Source organism: Simochromis diagramma, unplaced genomic scaffold (assembly GCF_900408965.1).
Source record: "Simochromis diagramma unplaced genomic scaffold, fSimDia1.1 OVJJ01000205.1, whole genome shotgun sequence".
In the NCBI taxonomy this organism is placed as follows: domain Eukaryota; kingdom Metazoa; phylum Chordata; class Actinopteri; order Cichliformes; family Cichlidae; genus Simochromis; species Simochromis diagramma.
In genome coordinates this window covers 6,382,177-6,397,094 of record NW_024386782.1, presented here as the reverse complement: position 1 = coordinate 6,397,094, position 14,918 = coordinate 6,382,177, and the positions used below count along the sequence as shown (strand labels likewise).

The 14,918-nt window shown below is 38.9% G+C and overlaps 2 protein-coding genes and 1 long non-coding RNA gene across 6 annotated transcripts in view; 2 read left to right on the top strand and 1 right to left on the bottom strand.

Moving 5' to 3' along the window:
* The first annotated feature begins 134 nt into the window (after positions 1-134).
* On the top strand, positions 135-4,390 carry ift22 (intraflagellar transport 22 homolog (Chlamydomonas)). The gene is made up of 5 exons (XM_040018928.1): positions 135-380; positions 2,637-2,719; positions 2,895-2,978; positions 3,082-3,284; positions 3,362-4,390. Exons 1-5 carry the CDS (start codon positions 342-344, stop codon positions 3,508-3,510), a joined length of 558 nt encoding a protein of 185 aa, XP_039874862.1. The 5' UTR covers positions 135-341; the 3' UTR covers positions 3,511-4,390.
* On the bottom strand, positions 3,733-7,031 carry LOC120725872 (ATP synthase subunit g, mitochondrial-like). The gene is made up of 3 exons (XM_040018938.1): positions 6,895-7,031; positions 6,458-6,618; positions 3,733-3,931 (listed from the first exon to the last, which is right to left on the bottom strand). Exons 1-3 carry the CDS (start codon positions 6,944-6,946, stop codon positions 3,833-3,835), a joined length of 312 nt encoding a protein of 103 aa, XP_039874872.1. The 5' UTR covers positions 6,947-7,031; the 3' UTR covers positions 3,733-3,832.
* Positions 7,032-7,110: 79 nt separating this feature from the next.
* The window catches only part of LOC120725883, a 47,349-nt gene continuing 39,541 nt past the window's right edge, over positions 7,111-14,918 (top strand). Inside the window, exons 1-2 of one of the 4 annotated variants that reach the window (XR_005694249.1) lie at positions 7,111-7,221; positions 8,021-8,093. This is a non-coding gene — a long non-coding RNA (uncharacterized LOC120725883). Of the gene's footprint in view, positions 7,348-7,968; positions 8,094-14,918 lie in introns of all 4 variants that reach the window. The other 3 variants (XR_005694248.1, XR_005694247.1, XR_005694246.1) reach the window with 3 other exon arrangements.

Below are 14,918 nucleotides of genomic sequence, written 5' to 3'. Positions count from 1 at the left end.
TTCCCTAAGGGTTGAATGGGCGGGGCCAAATTTGATTAGACCCATAAACAGCCAATGAACAAGAGAAAGCAGAGAGCCTGGTTGAAACCATAGAAACGGAAAAGAAGTTTACTGTCGCGATTGCTAGTACGCCATCCTCGGGAAGCATCGAAGATCATTTAAAGAGATATATATTATTAAGTAAAGGTAAAAATATAGTATGACGTGGTTTAGATATGTACGCAGCTAAGTTTGGCTGATTTCCATTTACCTTGCTGTTGCGATACTGCTTCGCTATCCCGGAATTTTGTAAAGATAAGTTAGCTGAAAAGCTAATGCTAACCAGCGTCAGTTGAGTGGAAATGTTCAAAGCTAAAATACTCTTTGTTGGTCCCAATGAGGTGAGTAAATTCTCATTTGACTGTACACCGGTTGCTATTTTACCTTTCAGATTCCAGCAGGTAGCGAAAAGCGTCAACAGTGAAATTTGCCTTGGCTAATATTACCAGAGAAAGCACTGAACTTAAGTATTCATACCCTTCACCGTTACATTTACGCTCCGAGTTTATTTGTCACTGCTCAACAAAGTAATGTATAAATTCAGTCGTAACGAAGGGAAAAGGAGTGATAAGTACTATGCAAAAGTCTCGAGCCACCCCTCATGTTTTTGTTTATATTTTGATAGGTAAATGGGTGCAGAGATTTATTGAAAAATGTGCAAACATAGATTGAAACACAGTATATTAAATTAAAAACTGAGTTTGTAACATTATAACAAGTTTGGAAGTCGATATTTGGTATGATCAACTTTCAACGAAAGTCGGAACTCTTTGAGACACGCTTTCGTGTAATTTCTTTAAGTACCTTCAGGAATATTTCTCTACGGGTTTTGAAGGACATTCAAAACCATTCTTTAGATGGTGGCCGACTTTTTTCTGTTCTGTTGAGAACTGGGCTCTGGGGAGCCCAATAAATGGCTGGTTGTGTTCAAAATGCGTGCTTTTCAGTTGTACTATTTGTGTGTGCATTTGCTGCATGGGCAATATGTTTGGGACTTCCAATAGTGTTAACATACTACACAGGTCATGAACAAGATTTTTTTTTTTAAATTTTCCTTGTAAGTGGGCTAAGGCAGTTAATTAAAAGTAGTCTAACATAAATATAAGTGCTGTAATTTGATTATTTTAATAAACCATGTAACTTGGATGGATTTGATGCTGGCGTGACCACAGTGCATCCATCCATCCATCCATTCTCTTCCACTTACCCTTATCAAGGTCACGGAGGGGTCTGGAACCTATCCCAACTGCTACAGGGCCGGGTACACCCTGCCAGTCTGTAACAGGGGTTCAACCAGAACCATGGGACCAAAATTATATGTTTGTAACAGGCTACTAATAACAAAGTGCCTAGAGATACAATTTAAGACAGGTTTGTTGCTGAGTTGTCTGTTCTGTGTAGACACAACACTGGTTTATCCCTTGAGTTAAAAGGTGAAAAGGCAGACAAAACTTTGAAAGAGCTTCAGAAAGCCTGGAAAACTATTGCTCGAGACCAGTTTTAAAAAATTCTGGCTCCTTGGAAGAACGACAAAAAGTAGCTCAAGACTTTTGCACAATATTAAAAAATAAATAAATATCAAAACTTACTGTACTTGTTTATATTAATTGAGGGGTGTGTATTGGTTTTAATGTGCTCATACATACAAGAATGCTTATTTTGTGCCACCAAGGAAATGATGGAGGTTGGTACTGGATGAGGAAATCAGGAGTAGGGTGAGGGTGATGGAAGACATGCATGAGGACAGGTTGAGTTTAGAGACTAAGTTGGTGAGGCAAGGATGATATGTTTTGGACATGCACAGAGGATGCTAATAATGAAGCTACAAGGCATGAGAAAATAAGGAAGACCACTGAAGAGGTTCATGGATGTGGTGAAGGAGGACACAAAAAGGGCTGAGGTGGCTGATGCGGCAACCGATAAAGGGAGCAGGTGAAAGGAGAAGAAGGGACATATTCCACTTTTTACTTTTTTATGTAATACTAGTAGTTAACTTTAAAGTTAATATTTACTTAAAAACATGAGAGTGCAAACCTCCACAAGGCAGTTCACTCATGAATAACTTGAGCTTGCAGCTCATTCTCTTTCTCTTGACAGTACTTATTTTAAAGATATAATGCATTTTTGGGTCAAGGTGAAAGAAAGGCAGATATGAAATGTGACATGATATTTGGATGCAAACTAGTGTGCATCTAAAGTGTGATATTGTGGTCAGAGGTCAAACGTGACATTTCAGATCTTTGTATGGTACATTCTATATGTTGAAAATGCACAGAATACTTACAAGAATCACTGTTTCTAAGTTCTAACACTTTTTTGTCAATTTTCAACCAGTAAATCATTAAGTTGACCCCAAAGACCTGTTGGATACAAGTCAAATTTTAATAGCTTGTAAACATGGCCCCACTCTACACCCCTACAAAGTTTTACCAGAATTCATTCAAAACTTTTCAAACTATCGTGCTTACAGACAGAAAGAATGTCATGCATGCAAATGCTACCAAAAACATGACTTCCTTGCCGGAGGTAATAATTCCCGTCTGTCAGGCGGGGTAATGTGCTACTATTTTGCCATCTGCTGCTTTTCTGTTTTTCAGAGTGGGAAAACCGTTCTTGCAAATTTTCTCTCAGACACAACAGAAAATGTGGGTGGTGAATACAGACCTACTCAAGGAGTCAGGTACAAATCCTATGTGAGCTTTACTGCTTTCAACATTAAGCCACTCCGAGTGTCACTTTAGTGTAAAAATCAGTCATCGCAATGACAAGATTGAACCAATATCAAAGCCTTCCTTCACAGATATCAGTCTTTGTGTGTAACAATACAAAGTGCAGCTACTTTCTGTTGTTTCAAGGATACTGGAATTTGAATCACAGCCTGAGGGCAGCAGTGACAAGTCGTGCGAGGTTGAACTTTGGGATTGTTCAGGGGATTTCAAGTAAGTGGAGGCATAGATGTTATCCTTACCTTTATGTGACAATTAAGAGAAGTGTTGTTACTTACGTTGTAATATGATGGTAGTAAAATGTATTTTCATACAGATTTGAGTCATGCTGGCCTGCAATCATGAAGGACTCCAGCGGTGTGGTGATCATTTTTAACCCCGATGTTCCAAGTCACCTCAAAGAAATAGAGACGTGGCATTCGATGTTCATCTCCTCTCAAGATCTGCAGGACAGCCAGTGTCTGCTCATAGCTCACCACAAGCCTGGCAGTGGAGTGGAAGACAGACGGCTGCCTTTAGGTAACTTGTGCTGCAGTCCTCTGAGAGTCATGAGAATCATTATCTCTGGGCTAATGTAGTCACATTTTCTTGTGCAGCGTCACATCTAAGCAGACTGCTGCTCATTCACTCCAACCTAGAAGAAGAGCCAGAGGATGTAAGGCAAGCTTTCTGCAGATACCTGGGAAACGTCGTGAACGCGATGTCGGAGAGTCGAGAGAGAGAGGAGATGTCCATCATTACGTAGCAGTAGCATCTATAAAATATGCGGCCTGAATTAAGATGTGTTTTGTTGCCATCTGCAATACTACCACATTTTCACTCTAAATTATACATGTATGCAAACATTATATATGCTCTACAATAGGTGTAGAACATATTCAGCGTTGGTTTCTTGCATTTTGTAAATCTTTTATGAATAAAATATGACCCAGTTCTCTCTTGAAATTAATATTCGAGACACAAAATCTACTCCTGTATACAAACATCTGTTTATTTGGAAGAATTTGGTGCAGGCTGTTGAGAATGTAATGAATGGAAAAGCAAGAGGAGGAAGAAAAGTTCATTTTTCAGACATCATATCCAACAATGCCTCCTTTGCCAATGCACTCTCCGATGTAGAACCACATCAGCACCTCAGTGGTCACCAGTCCATTCCTTATGGCGTCCTGCAAGGAAACAACAAAGTTGTCACTCAAGAAAACTCCTTAAATGTTTCTAGAATAACACACTCAGTAACAGTCCCTGCATGAGGCCTGATAATGTAACACAAAGAGGGTTTTGTAAATAATTGTTGACATTTTATTCAGCTGGTGTTACTGCACTTGTGATGGTGTGTTTACCTATTTTTACTTTAACACGTTCTGTAAAGGTTTGTGTGTGTGAGAGACCCACAATGTTTACATTGAGACAGTGAAACAGACTTTGTAAAGGATAAAGGATAGTAATAACTATCACATGTGCTTTAATAAAGATGTTAGTCAGTTAGTGTTTTAAGTTTTCCAACTCAAAAGCACAATATCCACTGAGTGACCAATGTATCAAGGGTCAATGTTGGGCCATGAAATTTAAAAAAAAAAAAAAAAAAAACACGTCCCACCTCACCATCACAGATTTGCATGAAAAGGGCAAAGTTAATGGGGATTTCAGGTCCCTACAGTGAGATATTAAATTTTATTTTAAAAGAATAATAGATGAAGGTAGGGTTTTTTAAAACCTAATATATTGTTTTTCCCAATTACATAAACTACTTGAATTGCCCTCAAATGTTACAGCAATATCTCGTGCCATGGCTGTATGAATATGGACTCTCACAAGTGTAGCTAAAGTTAGCATAGAATGATGCTTAAAGTCCCTAAAACACAGGGAGTGCAGAATTATTAGGCAAATGAGTATTTTGTCCACATCATCCTCTTCATGCATGTTGTCCTACTCCAAGCTGTATAGGCTCGAAAGCCTACTACCAATTAAGCATATTAGGTGATGTGCATCTCTGTAATGAGAAGGGGTGTGGTCTAATGACATCAACACCCTATATCAGGTGTGCATAATTATTAGGCAACGTCCTTTCCTTTGGCAAAATGGGTCAAAAGAAGGACTTGACAGGCTCAGAAAAGTCAAAAATAGTGAGATATCTTGCAGAGGGATGCAGCAGTCTCAAAATTGCAAAGCTTCTGAAGCGTGATCATCGAACAATCAAGCGTTTCATTCAAAATAGTCAACAGGGTCGCAAGAAGCGTGTGGAAAAACCAAGGCGCAAAATAACTGCCCATGAACTGAGAAAAGTCAAGCGTGCAGCTGCCAAGATGCCACTTGCCACCAGTTTGGCCATATTTCAGAGCTGCAACATCACTGGAGTGGCCAAAAGCACAAGGTGTGCAATACTCAGAGACATGGCCAAGGTAAGAAAGGCTGAAAGACGACCACCACTGAACAAGACACACAAGCTGAAACGTCAAGACTGGGCCAAGAAATGTCTCAAGACTGATTTTTCTAAGGTTTTATGGACTGATGAAATGAGAGTGAGTCTTGATGGGCCAGATGGATGGGCCCGTGGCTGGACTGGTAAAGGGCAGAGAGCTCCAGTCCGACTCAGACGCCAGCAAGGTGGAGGTGGAGTACTGGTTTGGGCTGGTATCATCAAAGATGAGCTTGTGGGGCCTTTTCGGGTTGAGGATGGAGTCAAGCTCAACTCCCAGTCCTACTGCCAGTTTCTGGAAGACACCTTCTTCAAGCAGTGGTACAGGAAGAAGTCTGCATCCTTCAAGAAAAACATGATTTTCATGCAGGACAATGCTTCATCACACGCGTCCAAGTACTCCACAGCATGGCTGGCAAGAAAGGGTATAAAAGAAGAAAAACTAATGACATGGCCACCTTGTTCACCTGATCTGAACCCCATTGAGAACCTGTGGTCCATCATCAAATGTGAGATTTACAAGGAGGGAAAACAGTACACCTCTCTGAACAGTGTCTGGGAGGCTGTGGTTGCTGCTGCACGCAATGTTGATGGTGAACAGATCAAAACACTGACAGAATCCATGGATGGCAGGCTTTTGAGTGTCCTTGCAAAGAAAGGTGGCTATATTGGTCGCTGATTTGTTTTTGTTTTGTTTGAATGTCAGAAATGTATATTTGTGAATGTGGAGATGTTATATTGGTTTCACTGGTAAAAATAAATAATTGAAATGGGTATATATTTGTTTTTTGTTAAGTTGCCTAATAATTATGCACAGTAAGTCACCTGCACACACAGATATCCCCCTAAAATAGCTAAAACTAAAAACAAACTAAAAACTACTTCCAAAAACATTCAGCTTTGATATTAATGAGTTTTTTGGGTTCATTGAGAACATGGTTGTTGTTCAATAATAAAATGATTCCTCAAAAATACAACTTGCCTAATAATTCTGCACTCCCTGTAGGTGCGAGGTGTTTGATGAACTCATCTGGAATGACCCTCAAGCAAAATTCACAACCTACTGGTAAATATTCAAAATAGGTACTTTCTGGTGCCCAATATAAAATCGAATCACTCAGGGCCCTGAACTCCCACAGCAACATGGAAGCACACATCTGTCAAACTATTTGTTCATTACAAATTACAGGCTGGCCATTCCTTCAAGGTCTACTTTCTGTGCAGCCAAGTTAATCTAAAAGGTCAACAGAGGTTAATCGACTCAGTTCAAACTTACTTTCACTGTAGTTTGTCCCAGGCGTCCCGTCTGATAGCTCCTGATCAGACCTTTTACAGCTTCTATGGCTTTGGGGATCTCAGCTGGGCTCGGTGGGACCAGCTCCACTCGGGCGTAGTGCCAGAAGGTCGCTAGCCGGGGTTTGGAGTATGTAAGAGCGGCTGAAAGTCACACACAGACCACGTCAGCCAAGGAGCAGTAAAGCCAGCAAAGCCAAACGCAACACGGTTATTTCGCCTCACATGAAACACTTTATAAAGTACAAATACAAATTCACAAACTTATAAAGATTTGCTGCAGGGTTTGATGTTTTGACGCCAGAGGTCACAGTGCAACTGCTACAAACTGTAAGCAACGCGACATTGCCCCTGCTACACGATTCATGGTAAGTACCTCACTTTTTGTTCTAGTATAAAAAGAAGCGTGAGAAGACTTACCACCGACTAATGCGGGAACTTTATTCACAACTTTCTTAACTGCCTGCGCCATGATGAGGACTTCCCAGGAGGTCACCAGAAGAAGAAAGCAATCTTCCGGGTCGTCGATTTTCAAAATAAAATGAGATGTGCCCGTTCGCAAGTTAAAGTTGAGAGCAATTAGTTAAATATTTATGGAAGCTTGTTTCAGCCACTAACAAAAATATATATTTTTTGCCATCAATAAGTGAAAAATTTCGGTCAATATCTGAAAAAAACTTGACTTAATAACGCAAAAATTCACCTCATTTTCTCAGAAGTTGGAAAAAGAAAGAAAAAACGGCCCCTGTAAGTCAAAATTTGGGGTAAATTTTGGGTAGCTCAGATTTTGAAGTGACTCAGTAACAACTCTAAATTTCCAGTCGGTAACCTGAGGATTTGACTTCAATTCAGCTTAGTTTCAGGTTTTCCAGGGTGAGTTTTCTTGTTTGAAGTTAGTTTTTACTTATATTTTTAGTTTCAGCAGCCTGCCATTTTTATTTGTTCCAGGGAGCATGTTTCTTGGGTTTTTTTCCCTTTTAATTGTCAGGCTATTGTTTGGAGCACATTATGAGGGGCAATATTTAGGAAAGTCCAAACAGGTATTACAATACAAGCACAAGACTTTGTGAGGGCAGTTGACCTCAGAAACTCTCCTAATTGGACAGGTCGTCAGGTTGTGCACTGCTGATTTTTTATTTTTTTTTAACCAAACTGACAAAGCATAAAATCATGGACAGTTCCTCTATGTTTGGTTTTATTTAGTTTTGTAATTCACCAAATTCTTATTCAATTCTTATTGTCTTAAAAAACTGCTAAAAACTTTTTACGCTTGCATTTGGTTAGCTCTTTTTTTATACTCTGGTATTTTCTTTTGAAGCACTTTGTGATGTTTATCTTGAAAGGTGGTATAGAGATAAAAATGTGCTTACCTTTTTTAAAATTATTTTTACATCAATTAACTGAAAGGTTTTATCCCACTATGAAAAAGACAAAACTTGTACCTTGTACAGTAGTCCGTGCGTGTGGGTGTAAATTTCTTTTTCTTTTTTTTAGTATTACAGGCATGACTGAATCATTACTCACTATCCTCTGACTCACCCGACAGGCCACATTAAACAAAACAACTGGAGCAGCACCAAAGTACAAACAAGAAAGGAGGCCAGAGCTGCATTTCCCAGGTAAACGCCCAACACCCGGTACTATTTGTTTAATTCACTGTTATATAGCTTTAGCCAAATCACTGCATGCTTTCACACGCAAGAACATAAATGATTTGTAGAGCTGGAAGAATTTCTCACATTTGAGATGGCCGTAAAGCAAATTGAAAAGTTCAGTGATGACTTTCTGCAGGTTTCTCATCCCATTTTCTGCAATTCAAAAAGTGGATATACATGCGGTCAAACTGGCAGGAACTTCAACTAGATTTTTAAACAGCAAATCACTAGAGGGTGCTCTCTAATATCTTATAACCCCTGAAAGGCTTTAGGGAGAAAAGCACACCTTGTTAAAGTCTTTTGCACGTATGTTCTTATATTTTGATGTTGTCAAATGGTTCTCAAATGATGGTGTGCCCATCCCCTGCAAACTTGTTTCCCAGCCAAACACAGTTACAACCCCCAGTGTTTTATTTTGAAAGTAGCTAAAACTACCAATGCAAAACACCAAACTTGTCATCTCAGATTACAGGGAAATATAATCGAAGTAAAACAGGTTTCAGAAAGCAGAAAGAATTTTCCATTTCACGTTAACACTTTAGATTACATTTACTGTAAGTCTGACAGCTCCTCAATATATTTATGAACAAGCAAAGGAAGGTTGCAAACAGGCATGCAATGGCATGGAAAAACATTGAACTCTGAGGCTATTTTAGAGTAACTTTGGGTATAATGGGAAACTGGAAAAAGTGTAATTTACTTTAATGCACAACTCAAACTGCTTCCTGAGTAAGATATTTTTAAAAATGTTTCCTTGATGACCTTCAAGATTTAGATGAGAGAAATGCCTTCTTAAGTAAAGCTTGGTCTATAGTTGCTGACTGAGAACACCCTCTTTATTCTGATTTAGAACCAGTTCCCTCTCAATGACAGCATAGGATGCCTCTGGTTGATAAAAAATAAATAATTTAAAATAAAGGGAGGGAAATAAGGGATCATTTGTGTTTTTATTTATTTATACACTCCAACCTTCACACAGCTTGGCTCTTTCTCCCTGTTTCCACTCATTACGCTTACTTCCTGGCATCTTAGTAAAGGCAGAAGCTTTAATTTTCTAATGTAACTCTTTGCAAGAAATCAAATGTATGAACTTTCCTCATTGGGAATATCAGCATTAGTAAAAGACCAAAAAAATAAACGAATAAAGTGAATAAATAAATAATGTAAGGAGGGGACATGTGCTCCGGATATGACTAAGAGCATAGAAGAGTGAGGTGTTCTACACAGTGATCCAGAAGGATACTTGCTGTGAGTCATAGAAATAGATGGTGACAGACAGAAAGACAAAGGCAGATGTGTACAGAAGCTGCAGTGACGACGTAAATCTTGCCTTTCATGGTATAAAATGGCCCATACATGTAGTTGAGATTAAAACGAATGACATCACTTCCTTTGTTTTGGCTGTTGGCACGAATGCGCATTTGGAGATAGATCAGCAGTGCGGGCAGTAATCAGTCGTAGCCCTGCAGGCTACGAAGACAGATAGGGACCTCATCCAGTTCTGTGTGCTGGTCTGCAGGGAAGTGTGCTGCTGATTGCCAGCACTGAGGTGATGAAGTCATTTGTTTTAATCCCATATGCAGCTACATTTTTTTTAGTCCTTAAAATTAGCATCTTTATCCTAATCATTCTTTTTCTCCCCTTCTTTGCTACCTGTTAGCATTTCCTCTCGCCGTCTGGTCCTCTTTAGAGTTTCCGCTGTTGATAATCCATCAGAAACAGTGCAGTTCACAACTTGCAGAAAATTTGATGTCAGATGAATTCTGATTAGATTTTGCTTTCCTCCCAACTTGCAGATTTTATCTGTGACAATCTGTGCTCAAGCTCCAAAAGAAGATTATTGTGTGTGTATATTTACAAAATGGATAAAGCAATAAAAACTGAAAATGAGGAAAAGCGAAAAAAGTCAGATGAAGGTGATAGTTGGAACAATCGTATCAGGTGTTAGACGAACTGTGCTTGGCACATCTGTTATAATAAAATTCCCAGAGTTGGTCCTCCAGTGAAAGAATATGAATGAATCGGTTTGAGTCTGGTTTCCATCACAAGCCTGAGAGCTGCTATACCCACCATTTTTATGATGAAATGGCTCTAATTGATTTGCATTTTTATTTATTTATTTTTTTGTTCTCTCTCACAGTGTTGTTTCAGCCAATGCACGTAGCTGTTTTCAAGAAAAATCTGAAAAATCCCCCGATAAGCCCTCTGTGCACTAATCAGAACACACAAAACTAGCAAGATCAAAAGTCAAATATCTAACGATGATATGGGTTATTTTAGACTTAAATATATCAGGTGATCAGAAACGTAATAAAGTATATTTGTGATCTACATGTTTACCACCAAGTTTGCTTTATGAACCTGGTGGTATATAATCTGTTGGTGCTTGTTACACTGCTCCTAATGATCACAAAATTCAACGAGATGCTGAACACAATTTATTCCCCTTTATGCAGCTAATCGTCTTTTACCTGAGAGCCACCAGCTGAAACAGATAGGTGATAAAAAACATCAGCAAACAGCAGATCGCCCATGCTAATGTCAGCAAATGAACTGTGTTCTGTAACAACACTGTGACATTGTGAACTCTTGCTGGAGTCTAGTAGCGTAAAGGGACCAATTATAGCACAAATCCCTGCACCTCGCTCGGCTTGGATAGTGGAGCGCATTAACAGCAGTACTGTGATCATTATACCAAACCACAGAGGTATTGAGAGTTATGAACCTCTCCACATAGGTCTTGATTCACAGATTGATCTTTTTTTTTTCTCAGTCTCTGGGAAGCTCAGCTGTGCACAAGGACCTCAGAGTTAAGTCATTCCTCTTTCATGCTGAAGAGTTCCAGGGGATGTGATGGTTTGGTGAAGACAGTTGTAATTATATATTTAATTCCACCCACACCCCATCAGAGGGACAGAGATTCTGGTAAGACAGTAAGGAGACAGATGAGACTGCAAATGAGTCTGAAAAATAGGCTGATGGATCAGTGGAGGACGGCGATTTGTTATGTGGAGGAGACTTGCTTAAAGGTGGCAAATAAGCTTCACAGTTCTTAACTTGCAAGCTCGCTTTAATAATGAAACACATTGTTTGGGAGATGTATTCGTATCCTTGCAGCAAAGCATTCGTCTTTTTCTAACAGTGCAGTGTAACAAGTAAACAGATGGTAGCTTTATGTGTTTTGGCTCTCTTGCGCCAAGAATTGTGCTTTTAAATAAAGACAGGAGGGAGACAAGAAAATAAGAAATGCATCAACAGACTATTTGGATCTTCTGAGAGTTTTGATCAAGAAAATACAGCTTTGTAAATATAAACTATACCTCTGTGCAGCAGTCATGAGCCGCCCCTCATTTCTATATATGTTGCTTCCAAGTAACCAGACTTTGTTGTCATTTTAAAAAGTGGTCTAGAGCAATAGTTCTCCAAGCTTTCTGGAGGTCTTTCTTTTTATTTGGACACTGGCTGCTTTTTCTATCAATCACTCAAGCATAAAAACTGCCTAACTCAAGAGGTGGAGCAATGTTGTGTCTACACATAACACACAACTTAATAAAGAACCAATTTAAATTTTTGTATTTAGGCACTTTGTTGCGAGCAGTCTGTTGTGAAAAAAAAAAAAGAGAGTTCCCATTTCTATTGTTGAAATTAACAAAAAATGAAAAGATAACACAATTTGAGAGGCATCTCAAATTAAAATCGTATGTTTGTGTCAACAAGATTCTTCCTGAAAGATATACGAGCTGATAACTTGTATATTTTGGTATAGTGTGCAGTGTGTCCTCAAACAGTTATGAACAAGAAACGTACCATCAGATGTTGATCCTCCATGCAACACCATGTAGATAGCTTAATATTTCATCATGACAATGATCTCAAACACACAGTGGAACACTGCTGGTCATTGATTGTGTGCACATAATAAATTACATAGCACATGCACACTCTTCTGTCACTGTATTTGAAGAGTTTGGAAACACTTTCTCTTTCTAGTCTTGGGCCAACATTGTAAATCAAATGCACCCTATGATGAAATTATTTTATATTAATCTGTCAGCATTACAATAAAATGGCTTTGCGAAAAACATGAATGTCCTCGCATGAGAAAATAATAAAATAAAATAAATCACTGATGATGAGAGACCAAACGAGAGACCAAACGGCAGTTTCCAGTCTTTCTTATCCAGATCTGAAGGTGAGGCAACATGCATGTGTCACAACTTTTAAGATTCAGCTACTTGCAAACATTATACATTATTCTAAAATTTAAATTAAAGAGAGATTGTTTTAAAACAGAGTGGAAGAACCGAGATGCATTACAGAGCACAGATGTAGGGACAGGACTTCCTGGTAGTGATCTACAAGTAGCAGCAGAGCTGGAAGCATTGCAGGCAAGCTCAAAGAGATGAGCTTGAAGAGAAGATCAGCAAGATTAAAATAAGGTAGATCTATTTTTTATTTGTAATTGTTTCAATGTGACACATGTAGTGCTTGGGTTTGTGCTGCCTTCTCTGCTACTAATACTAGGTCATAGAAACTGTGGGCCCCGAAATATGCAGTTGCTTGTAGATGCTTTCACCCTCTTTAAAAAAAAGACTTATTCTTTGGTAATAACTGCTTCAGATCACAAAATAAGTGTGTTTTTGTGCAAGCACGGCATTTGGGAATTGATACCGTGACTCTGGTTCAGTCACTCCCTCTGTGGTCCCATGCCAGTAAGCTATGAATTATGAGTATCTGTTTCTCTTTTATGGCTCTCCATATATGCTTAAGCATGGTGTCTGTCTGCTTGCTTATTTATGTTGTCAACTGTGCAGTATGTGCACTGCTATTAATGGTGATTTTTTTTTTTTCTTTTTACTTTTGACTGCTGCAATAATGTGTTTTCATGCTGCTGATTGATGCTGGTGAAATATAATTTCTCACGTTGGGTATTTTGCCTGTGATAGTTTCGCAGTACATATTTCTCTTTGTGGTGGCGACCAGGCCTGCTGTCGAGGGTAAAGCATGACGGGCTCAGTTTTTAGCAATGCTGGCTCACAGCAAGAGGGTGCTGGATTCAAACTCAGGCAGGGCGTCTTGATTGATTATGGGGATGTTCCTAATAGTAAACTCCCTGAAGTCAATAACAATGACTCCATCAGATAATCCACTTTCAGCTTGTAGGTATTTTCACCGTCGTTAGAAATGAGGACAATGATTGAACTTAGCTGTGGAGCTCAAGGTGCAGATGGGGAAACTGTCATAGGTAAACAGTATGCGGAGCTTTGAGCTCAACACACAGCGCTGTGGGGATAGCTGTGTTTGGATGAGAGTGCAGGAGGTGTGCTTTCGAACTCTGTGTTGCGGTTGACTCGTCACCAAGTCCATGTTCTGTGAACATAATGGTTCAACTTTCTGACCACTTTGTAAACAATGACTATATTTGTTAAAATCCCAAGTTTTAAACTCCTCCTCACTTAACTACACCGGCATACATCTTATCATGTTCCCTGTCAATCTGTTGGACACACCAAGAAGTCTAAATAACACCACCCTTTTGGCTTGGTAGGCCTTTAACCTCCTTACAACCAGACTGAGAACAAAACACTCTGCTTAACCTTATAACTGATTAAGAGATTCCCTCACTTTAATGTATGGTTGTGTTACACAAAATCTCTGTATTGTTAATTTTAAAGAAATGGAAATGCTAAGATGGTGGATGTATTAGTGAGGTAAGCTGATTTTATCCTAATGTACTGAAACTTTCAGTAGCATGACGGCACTGTGGTTTGCTTTGTTCCTTAATTGTAATTTCTTTCTTCTTATTTGAATGCGTAGAAAAAAAAATCATCCAACCATCTATTAATTCACCCATCCAACCTCCAACTGTTAAATCTACCAATTCATCGTCACAATAAACCTTTTGGTAAAAAATCTACAAATATACGAAGAGTAACATCCTCCAAGGTTTCTCTAAGTGTGTAAGTGCAATGGGTTGTAGATATTAAGGTTAGATACAGGGTGAGGTTTGCATCATGACTGTATGCAGTGTAAATCTTCATGTGGGTCGGAATAATTGTGTCACGGGTGACTTTTTGGCTTTAAAAAAAGGTTTTTCTATTTTGTGAACTTAGTCTCATCCTTCAGTCTCAGGAAAGATGGTAGCGTGAACCGCTGTGACTCAGCTTGAGCAGTTTGGAGACAAAGTTAAAGACACAAGACTGAGATGGTTTGGGCATGTACAAAAGAGGGCGAGTGGATATACTGGCGAAAGGATTTTGAAGATGGGGATGCCAGGTAGGAGGAAAAGAGGAAGACCACAGAGGAGGTTCAGAGATGTAGTGAAAGACATGCTGAAGGCGACCTCTAAAGAGAACAGCTGAAAAAAGAAGCTTTAAGTATTGTAATATAATACTAATAATACCAATAATATAATATTGTTATCAAAACACAATAAAACAAAAGTTTCTCCAATCTGCAGAACTCCAACAAGATTGACGGTAATTTGAATGAGTCTGTGTTCCAGCAACTCAAAGAGACGTTTTCTTTTGATTCATCTTTTGACCACTTTGCTCAAAACGTAGATCAATGGAGTGAAATCTTCTGTGTAGAGAGTACAAATGGTTACAGTAGTTACCAGCTTTCCTACTTTTATCCTGATGGCTTTCCTGGTTGAAATTCCACTTTTTGCATGTTTACTTTTTCCTTTTTATTATATCATTATATAATAAATAAGTACATTTACTAAATTAAAAATGAAATAAGCATAAGTACATAAAACGGCTGGCTAATGTTGTACAGATCCTCTGT

Coding starts and splice junctions, on each gene's coding strand:
- LOC120725872 (XM_040018938.1), bottom strand. CDS start 6,946: ATGGCGCAGGCAGTTAAGAAAGTTGTGAATAAAGTTCCCGCATTAGTC. Junction 6,619..6,894: donor AGTTCCCGCATTAGTCGGTG/GTAAGTCTTCTC, acceptor TGTGACTTTCAG/CCGCTCTTACATACTCCAAA. Junction 3,932..6,457: donor TGGGACAAACTACAGTGAAA/GTAAGTTTGAAC, acceptor GTTTCCTTGCAG/GACGCCATAAGGAATGGACT.
- ift22 (XM_040018928.1), top strand. CDS start 342: ATGTTCAAAGCTAAAATACTCTTTGTTGGTCCCAATGAG. Junction 2,720..2,894: donor AGACCTACTCAAGGAGTCAG/GTACAAATCCTA, acceptor TGTTGTTTCAAG/GATACTGGAATTTGAATCAC. Junction 2,979..3,081: donor GATTGTTCAGGGGATTTCAA/GTAAGTGGAGGC, acceptor ATTTTCATACAG/ATTTGAGTCATGCTGGCCTG.